Source organism: Erythrolamprus reginae, chromosome 12 (genome assembly GCF_031021105.1).
Source record: "Erythrolamprus reginae isolate rEryReg1 chromosome 12, rEryReg1.hap1, whole genome shotgun sequence".
NCBI lineage: Eukaryota > Metazoa > Chordata > Lepidosauria > Squamata > Dipsadidae > Erythrolamprus > Erythrolamprus reginae.
The window spans coordinates 478190-487072 of record NC_091961.1 but is presented as its reverse complement, the minus strand read 5'-3'; the positions used below and the strand labels follow the sequence as shown (position 1 = coordinate 487072).

The window sequence follows — 8883 nt, the reverse complement described above, 5'->3', positions numbered from 1 at the left end:
ATACATGGTCTGAAATATATTAGGTGGCTGAAGCAGCCCAGGAAGAAGCCAGTGAAAACCCACCTGTGCTCGGAACCAATTAATGGCCTTCTGGGCACCTTTAAAAAGGAATTCAGCAATGGAAAAATTAAGTTCTGTAAACATCAACGTATTTCAGGAGCCAAGCATTCCCAGTCCATCTTTGATTCTGTCTTAGAAAAGCTGGTCTCGTTCACCTTTACTCAAGAAGACAAGACATTTCTTTTTTTTTTTTTAATTTAATTGTCAATATTTAAAAGAGCAAACCTACAAATGTGGGACAGCAACATCAGCAACTCTGTGCAATAGATACATTTGGGAGGGGGCTGCCATCTCAGCCTAAGAAATGTAACTTCCAGGAATTATTCACAAAAACGACCGTAACCCTTCCTGGGTGAGAAGGTGGAACCTCTTAGCAGGACAGATGAGATTCCTGTGGAGGTTCTTTTATTGGCAACAGCTGTAGACACATCAGGCAATAAAGTCCAGGGGCCTGTTGAATCCACCTTTTCTGTTCATGTACTGCCTGCAACAAGAGAAATAAATGTGAGCAAAGTTTTCCACAACATCTCTCCCATATTTCTAAACACTCAGTAGGCACTACTCGTATATTGCCATAGTAAACCGTGCATTTTTAAATGTCAATATTCCCAGATATAAACAAAATAGGTGTATTAAGCCTGATATGCTTGCTTATTGTAGTTTAAAAAAAATTAAGCCACAAAAGGCTTTCTCTCTGTCTCTTTCTCTCTCATACAGACACTAATTTAAATAAAATGTGAAATAAATGTGAATCAGTATATGGAACAGATATACACAGTGGTGGGTTGCTCCTGGTTCGGCCCAGTTCAAAGAAACAGCAGCACCGGCAACGGGATGCTTCTGCACATGCACAGAAGCGTTGTGAGTGTGTGAATATGTAGTAAAGGGTTTTAAAACCCATTACTGGATATACCAGTAGATTTGGGGAAATATTAAATTGGAGGAAATATAAAAATAGATCAAGACAATGAAAGGGAGTCGCGGATTGAGGCTGAAGGAGCCTGGAAGGTGTTCTGTGTTTTAAAGAGCCAAAACATCTCGAATGCCCAGACATAGGAGGACGTATAAACGACCCCATACAAGAGGTTGCCAGGCTTTGAACTATCATGGCAGCAGTGGACACTCCTGGACAGGACTTGCAGCTCACAAGGCATCTGCCGGGACACACGGCTTAGCACGGCGTAGCACCCTCCCCTCAGTCCAACTGCGGGGGGCCACATTGTCAGGGGCTGTTAGCTGAGGGCAGAGATCGATCCAGCATCCGATTTCCTTTATATAAATGAAGCTGCATTTCAATGGCTGGGTGGCCTAGACGCTGGTTTTTTGAACAGAGGTCTTTTTAATATTTATATTATAATCCAGGTGAAATGTTAATGTAGACAGCTCGTCCATGCAGGATAGGCCACAGGCTGAATAGATACGTTGACTTGGGGAAAGGAGTGTTCCTCTGCCTTATCTTAGACAAAGGTGTTTGGGCCAGCTCTACAGATTAGGGTGTAATTTCACCTGAATCTAGGGGAGACGCATTATATCCGAGGGAGGCAGCTGAGTGTCCCTCCCCACAATAACAGTCCTGTAAGGCAGGCTTGGGTGGGACACAGTGACCACCTCCAGGTCCTCCAGGGAGCCTAGACAAGCATCTGGGTCCCCTCCGCGATTACCCACAGCTGCTCTGGGAATTCTTTCATAAAGCCAGAAATCTTTCGTTTCTAAACAGAGTTAAGTAGGAGCCCAAGGGTGGGTGGACCAAGTGATGCTGAGCGAAGTGGGTCGTCCCAGCAGCTGCTCGGCTCAAGGGCCAGACTGCGCGAGGGAGGGGAGGCCCACCTGTATTTCCGTTTCTGGGACACGTTCACAGCGTAAGCGTTCACAGACCCGTCCACTTTCTTGCCCTGCAAGACAAAGGGGGGAAAAGGCTTTCAAGCATCTGAGAGGAGGGCAGCCGTCTCATGTTTTGTGCTCCTTCACGGGAGGTTTTCAATAGGGGGCTGGATAACCTTTTGTCTGGAATAGTATCATGTCTCCAGGGTTGGGCCCCCAAGCTTCATCCCAGTCCTGCTCTATTTGAATGAAAAGGCAAACACTGGTCATAGAAGGCTCACGTTGCTCCCCACATGCGGGAAAACCATAAGCTGCACAAAAGCTCTTCTTTACATTAGTTGGCTCTACATTAAAGAAGATTCCACCCCCACCCACCCCCAGGAACCTCTGGGTTCTATCCATAGGGAAAATACATATATGACAAGAAGAGTTTCTTTTTCTTTATTGTGCTTCTTGGTCCTCCTGTCTTTACATTTTGCACACTAATTTCAGGGTGTGTGATTCTGCCTTGAACTAGGTGGAAGTGTGGACTCCGCAGGCTTTCTGGCTTGTGCTACCACCTGAGCAGAATAACAGAGTTAGAGAGGACCTTGGAGGTCTCTTAACTCAGGCAGAAAGCCCTACACCATTTCAGACATGTTGCTGTCCAGTCTCTTCTTAAAAACGTCCAGTGTTGGAGCATTCACAATTTTTGGGAGCAAATTGTTCCACAGATTAATTGTTTTCACTGTCAGGAAATTTCTCCTTAGTTCTAGGTGGTTTCTCTCTCTGACTAGCTTCCATCCATTGCTTCTTCTCCTGCCCTCTTGAATTCAGCATTCAACAGTTTTGTAATTTTTCTGTACAATTTGGACGCCCTTCCACATCCTGCTTACATCTTGCCACCTTTAACATAGAAACATAGAAACATAGAAGACTGATGGCAGAAAAAGACCTCATGGTCCATCTAGTCTGCCCTTATACTATTTCCTGTATTTTATCTTACAATGGATATATGTTTATCCCAGGCATGTTTAAATTCAGTTACTGTGGATTTATCTACCACGTCTGCTGGAAGTTTGTTCCAAGGGTCTACTACTCTTTCAGTAAAATAATATTTTCTCATGTTGCTTTTGATCTTTCCCCCAACTAACTTCAGATTGTGTCCCCTTGTTCTTGTGTTCACTTTCCTGTTAAAAACACTTCCCTCCTGGACCTTATTTAACCCTTTAATATATTTAAATGTTTCGATCATGTCCCCCTTCATGAAGTCTTTCCTGATACGTTTTATGCTTAAGACCTTCCACCGTTCTTGTAGCCCGTCTTTGGACCCGTTCAATTTTGTCAATATCTTTTTGTAGGTGAGGTCTCCAGAACTGAACACAGTACTCCAAATGTGGTCTCACCAGCGCTCTATATAAGGGGATCACCATCTCCCTCTTCCTGCTTGTTATACCTCTAGCTATGCAGCCAAGCATCCTACTTGCCTTTCCTACCGCCCAACCACACTGCTCACCCATTTTGAGACTGTCAGAAATCACTACCCCTAAATCCTTCTCTTCTGAAGTTTTTGCTAACACAGAACTGCCAATGCAATACTCAGATTGAGGATTCCTTTTCCCCAAGTGCATTATTTTACATTTGGAAACATTAAACTGCAGTTTCCATTGCTTTGACCATTTATCTAGTAACGCTAAATCATTTACCATATTACAGACCCCTCCAGGAATATCAACCCTATTGCACACTTTAGAGTCATCGGCAAATAAGCAAACCTTCCCTACCAAACCTTCCCCTATGTCACTTAACAGTAGGTATAGCTTACATACACATTTTAAAGTTTAAGGGGGAAAATCTGCTTGCCTTTGTGGTGTCAAATGAGCCAAATCCCATCATTTTCATCATTTCAATTTCTTCTTCTGTTTTGCCTTCCAGGTCTTCTTCTGCATAACAAAACAAGACATAATATGGAGATAAAATATCTCATTCCCAACCTGAGCATTGTCTAATATCAAGTATAACAAATGATCCCGGAGCATCAAGACAGCAGCAAACTCCTTGACTCAAAAATCAGGGCAGCCGAAGCTTTCCCTTTCTTGTAGCTGGGCCTGAAATTGATCTCAGCTCCACATACACTCACAGCTGGATGGCCAACAGCCTCACTCGTGAGAGTAATCTATGAGCAGTTGGGCCTAAACCTCACAATCGATGGACTCATTAAAGAAAAAGTCACGCCATCATCAAGGATGGGGATGGAGGCCTCATTTAAAAGGTGCTGTCCGTATGAGAATATAAGTATATGGGGTCCCCCCCCCCTTCCTTTTCCTTTTTCTGTATGACTTGATTTGCAAAGGAGTTCTCTCTCTCTGGAGACTTCTGAATTTGCTCCTACTTTTTTTGTATGTTTTTTGTTTATGTTTTGTCTTGTTTTGGAAAATATATATATAAAAAAATAAAAGGTGCTGTCCATTTCCTGGGTCTGTCCAGTTAGATTTTCTAGTTAACACTACTGTGGGAAAGATCTAGAAAAACATATAGAGCAAATCACAACAATTGTCATCGGAGAGGACTATGCATTGGAAACAGGCAAAGTTTTATTAGAAATGATCAATAATGTGGAAATCTTTTAAGGTTTAAATACAGGACATTAAGAAAGCAGGCATCAAAATTTCATTTTTTAAATGCGTGCCAGTGTGTTCACAGAGGAAAGTGACAATAAAACTTATCTTTATCTTGTCTTGTCTTATCATAAGAGCTAGCTCTCAATAAAGGGGGTGGGGAGATTTTGTCCAAGATCAGGAAATGACCAGACAGTCCAGTGCTGATTGTTCAGGGGCTTTTCCGTCCTTATAGAGAGAGAAGTCCAGTGCACAAAGAGTGGAAACCAGTGGAACCTCACAGCAAGGTGCCCCGTCAACTAAGCAATGTCGCCTGGCGGGAACCAAGGGAAGAGCCTTCTCTGTGGCGGCCCCAGCCCTCTGGAACCAACTCCCCCCAGAGATTAGAACTGCCCCCACCCTCCTTGCCTTTCGTAAACAACTTAAAACCCACCTCTGCCACCAGGCACGGGGGAATTGAGATCCTCTTTCCCCCTAGGCCTTTACAATTCTATGCATGGTATGTATGTATGTATGTTTGGTATTTATATTAATTGATTTTTAATCATCAATACCAAATTACTATTGTACACTGTTTTATTGTCGCTGTTAGCCGCCCCGAGTCTCTGGAGAGGGGCGGCATACAAATCCAATAAATAAAATAAATAAATAAATAAATAAGGTGCCCCGTCGGCGTTGCTACCTGTGATGTGGCGCTCTTTGTCTTTGCCGTCCTTCTTCTCATCCTCTCGCCTTTCTTTCTGCCGGGAAGGAGAATCGGAATTGGATCTGTGACGCCGAGGAGATCTGGAATGTCAAACCAGCATAGGTTTCACTTTAACAGCAAAAAAAAAAAAAGTAATTTGTATTATGAGACAAAATGAATAGCGTTTTTATCATTTTTGAATAAGTAGAACAGGGGCTTTAAACCAGAAGCCAAGGATGCATGCTAGAAGCACAACTGCAGACATTGACCATTGTTCTGATTTCCTTTAATGTAGGGAAGCGGCAGGAAAAAGAACGGGGCAAATCAGTCTGCCTGTCACAGGAATCGAGTCCTTCTTGGGGAGGGTTATTTACAATCATTCCAGTATGGACAGCGCAGCCTAACAACTAAAGCAAAATGTACATAAGATATGAATTACTAACATAGAGCTGTACATTTGTTGTGTTCTTAAACTTTATATGAAATTATATTTCTATTACCAGACAACACAGTGCAGAAAGTGTATATTGATGCATAATGCTATGAAAAAATAATTAGCAAGAATATAGATTCCTTATAGAGCTGTATGAAGTTATTAATATTAAAATGATCATCTTGATGTAAATTATCCAATTCTTTTGTTTTGGTTGTCAAACATAAATTGGATACAATTATAAATATCAGTTAGCTATATTTGCAGGATTAACCCAAACCCTCAAAAATCCAAAACATTAGTAGCTATGACACTAAGCAATAACTTCAATTTGATTATAATTTAATGAATGAACTTATGTTAAAAAACCATTTTTTCTTTTTGAAATAACTAATTTGTGGAAGATTTGAATGAGACTGCAGAATTCCTAAAATATCTTTAGATAAAGTGTTTATTTAGAGGACAGTTTTGATGTTTCCGAATTTACATTAGGTAAAGTAAATAATTCTGCTCAGTCATAATTTCCCACTACAACGGCAGTTGGCAGGACTATCCCTATTTAAGCTGCCCACCCTTTACGGAAGAAGTTATGGTTAGCTGAAGGGTTGCTTGCTACCACCTACCTGGATCTTCTTCTGTGTGGAGAACGAGAACGGCTTCTCCGTCTGTCTCTCTCTCGAGATCTTGACCGCTCCCGTCTCCTCCTCTCCCTTTCACGTGAGGGGGATCTAGAACGCCGACGTTCTTTTTTACAGAACAAAACAAGAGGCAGTAAGTCCCTTGGATCGAAGAGGAATATTTCTCCTAAACCAACACATCACACCTGAAATGCTGTCACAACTTCAGCAAATTTGGTTCTCCAGCCTGCTCCAATGTTAAATAATACTTTGAGGGATCCTCAGTGTTTTCGTGCTGACATTTAAATAATACAGTTTTTAAAAAAATCAAGTCCTATGTTTTGATTGAACTCTTCTTCCATGAAATTTAAAATATCATAAGAGAGTTAATTCCAATTTCTCTTGGCTTATAACAAGCAAAACATATTCAAAGAAAAACACAAAATGTATTTTGCCATCAATTGTTCCGTGTCATTTATTCTATATCCTGCAAAGTTCCCTTAAAAACGAAGGATAATAGAACTGGAGGAGAAAAGATATTGCTGGTAAAACCATGTAGTCTGCAAAGGAAAGCAGCGCAGCTTAGAGAGTAAAACTAACTCAAGCAGCTTTTGGCCTTAGAGGATCTACCGGTGCTCACACGAAAACTACAAATGTCTTCTCTCCGAGGCATTCCGGCCAGGACTTTTCATTGAATATTTAGCCTCCAATCGAGGGTGAGGAAACAGGCGGGGAATTCCAGGGCTCTGCTGGGCCCGCGCATCCCCTCCGCCTCCCCCCCCGTCCCAAGAGGCCGGACGGCCGTTTGCCCCCCCCCCTCCCCACGGGGCTGCACAAGGCCGCCACCACCGCCGCCGCCCGTCTCTCGGATGGCGGGAAGCCTCCCTCCCCTCCGCTCCCTCCCTCCCTCGGGGCTGCCTGCCTGCCGCCTCAAGCAGGGCAAGCTCCCCACCCGCAGCGGAGGGAAGCCAGGAGAGCCCGAGGGCACCCGGAGCAAGCAGGCCCCGCCACCCCGCGCGCTCACCCCTCCGCGGAGGCGACCGAGACCGGCTGCGGCCCATCGCGCGCGACCCCTTCCCGGCGCCCGGGCCAGGCGAAGCGCACTTCCGCCGTCTGCTCTCCCGAACTTCCGGTCCGTGCGCCTTTTCCTGCGCCTCCGGGCGGGAACGGCCCCCGCGCCAGAAGTTCCGCCGGCTGGGGAGGCCCGGGGCGGGGCCTTGGTCTGGCCTGAAAGTGGGTGTTTGTGTGTGGAGGAGGAAGAGGAGTGTTAGTATCCCGATGGCACCCGGAGTCTCTCGAGGGTGCAACTGCAGTGGCCACGTGGTAAAGGCCCCGCCCTTTATCTCAGGAGACCGGATGCAGTGCATGTTGTTTGGGGAAGTTTGGAGCGCGTCCCGATCTCCCCCCAGGTTGGTTTTGAGGCTCTTTTCCCAACCGTCCCGTCGCCTCCCCCGCGTCTCCTTCCTCCCTTCCTTGGTGGCTATGTCTTATTCCTATGTCTCTTCTCTCTCTGACCTATTTCTCCACGGGAAGGCCCCCCTCCCTCCGTTGAGGCTGAGCAGACCCTCCTGCCGTTGCCCCCCAGGCCTGTCCAGCCGCCAGGGTCCCACTCGCAGGCGCCTCCCGTTCCTGCCGCCGGCTCCCCGGCCTTCCGCAACGAGGGACAGGCGGCTGACCAAATGGCCAGGAGGTTGCAAGTTACAAGGTGTCTGGCAAGAATGACACAACCCGCGCCTCCAATTTACGGAGAGGGCATATGTACATATTCAGTAGCTTCAAAGCCCCCACCCCCCAACTAGTTGTCCATTTTGTTACTTGAATATGGCCGGAAGAATCTAATTGACTCTCTGGCGGCCAGAAGTCTTTCAAACTTGGCAACTTTAAGACTTGTGGACTTCAACTCCCAGAATTCTCCAGCCAGCTTTCCTCTTTTTTTGGCAAAAGCTTGGCCACTTGAAAACTTCTGGGAGTTCAAGTCCACAGGTCTTAAAAGTTACCAAGTTTGGGGACCTCTGCGCCCATCTGACCTTCAACTGCTGAGACATCTGGAAAATGGAATGTCTACCTTTAATCTTTCAAAACAGACTTTCGTGGGCCTGATATTTTAGCTTTTGGCTAAGAGCCCTGTGCTGGTTCATATAAAAAAAGAAATTTCCAAAACAGTTTGGTATTCTGGTAAACGTTTATTGGTATATGCTTTTTTTTAGACTAATCAGATGAGACAAAAAAAAGCTGTTCAAGGAAGTCTCTTATTCAGACATTTAGCAATGTTTGGCCTAGACCTTTGGGGTTGCGGGTGGCCAGCCTCCCCATGGCAGAAGAGTACAGTTGCTTTACTACCATTAGATGGTCAAGCAGAAGACTGCGAACAGCCACATGCAGCAGCAAAAAGCAGAATGGCCAAGCAGCACTATTGGGAAGGCCTCAGCTGCTACCTCACTACATTATTTTGAAGATGGCAACTTCTGCAGTGTTTGGAAACCCAGTACAGTATAAAAAGGAAGATATGAAATTGCCAAGGAACACAAACCACCAAGAAATAAGTTGCCAGTCTCATTTTCTCAAGAAATGAATGTACAGAAAGAAAAATACATGGTTTTGTGGAGTAATTGAATGAGAGAGGAATCTTGAGTTGTACAAATGATTGCCTGATTAAAAAATTCAAAGGTA

General features: G+C 44.7%; 1 protein-coding gene and 1 long non-coding RNA gene across 2 annotated transcripts; one reads left to right on the top strand and one right to left on the bottom strand.

Moving 5' to 3' along the window:
* Positions 1–237: 237 nt before the first annotated feature.
* Positions 238–7595, bottom strand: SNRNP27 (small nuclear ribonucleoprotein U4/U6.U5 subunit 27). Its single transcript, XM_070765262.1, has 6 exons — positions 7238–7595; positions 6220–6340; positions 5161–5264; positions 3724–3803; positions 1888–1952; positions 238–544 (listed from the first exon to the last, which is right to left on the bottom strand). The coding sequence occupies exons 1-6, from the start codon at positions 7578–7580 to the stop codon at positions 490–492; spliced, it is 768 nt and encodes a 255-aa protein (XP_070621363.1). The 5' UTR covers positions 7581–7595; the 3' UTR covers positions 238–489.
* Positions 7401–8883, top strand: LOC139174729 (uncharacterized). The gene is made up of 2 exons (XR_011560416.1): positions 7401–7622; positions 8421–8883. It is a non-coding gene; the product is annotated as an uncharacterized lncRNA (long non-coding RNA).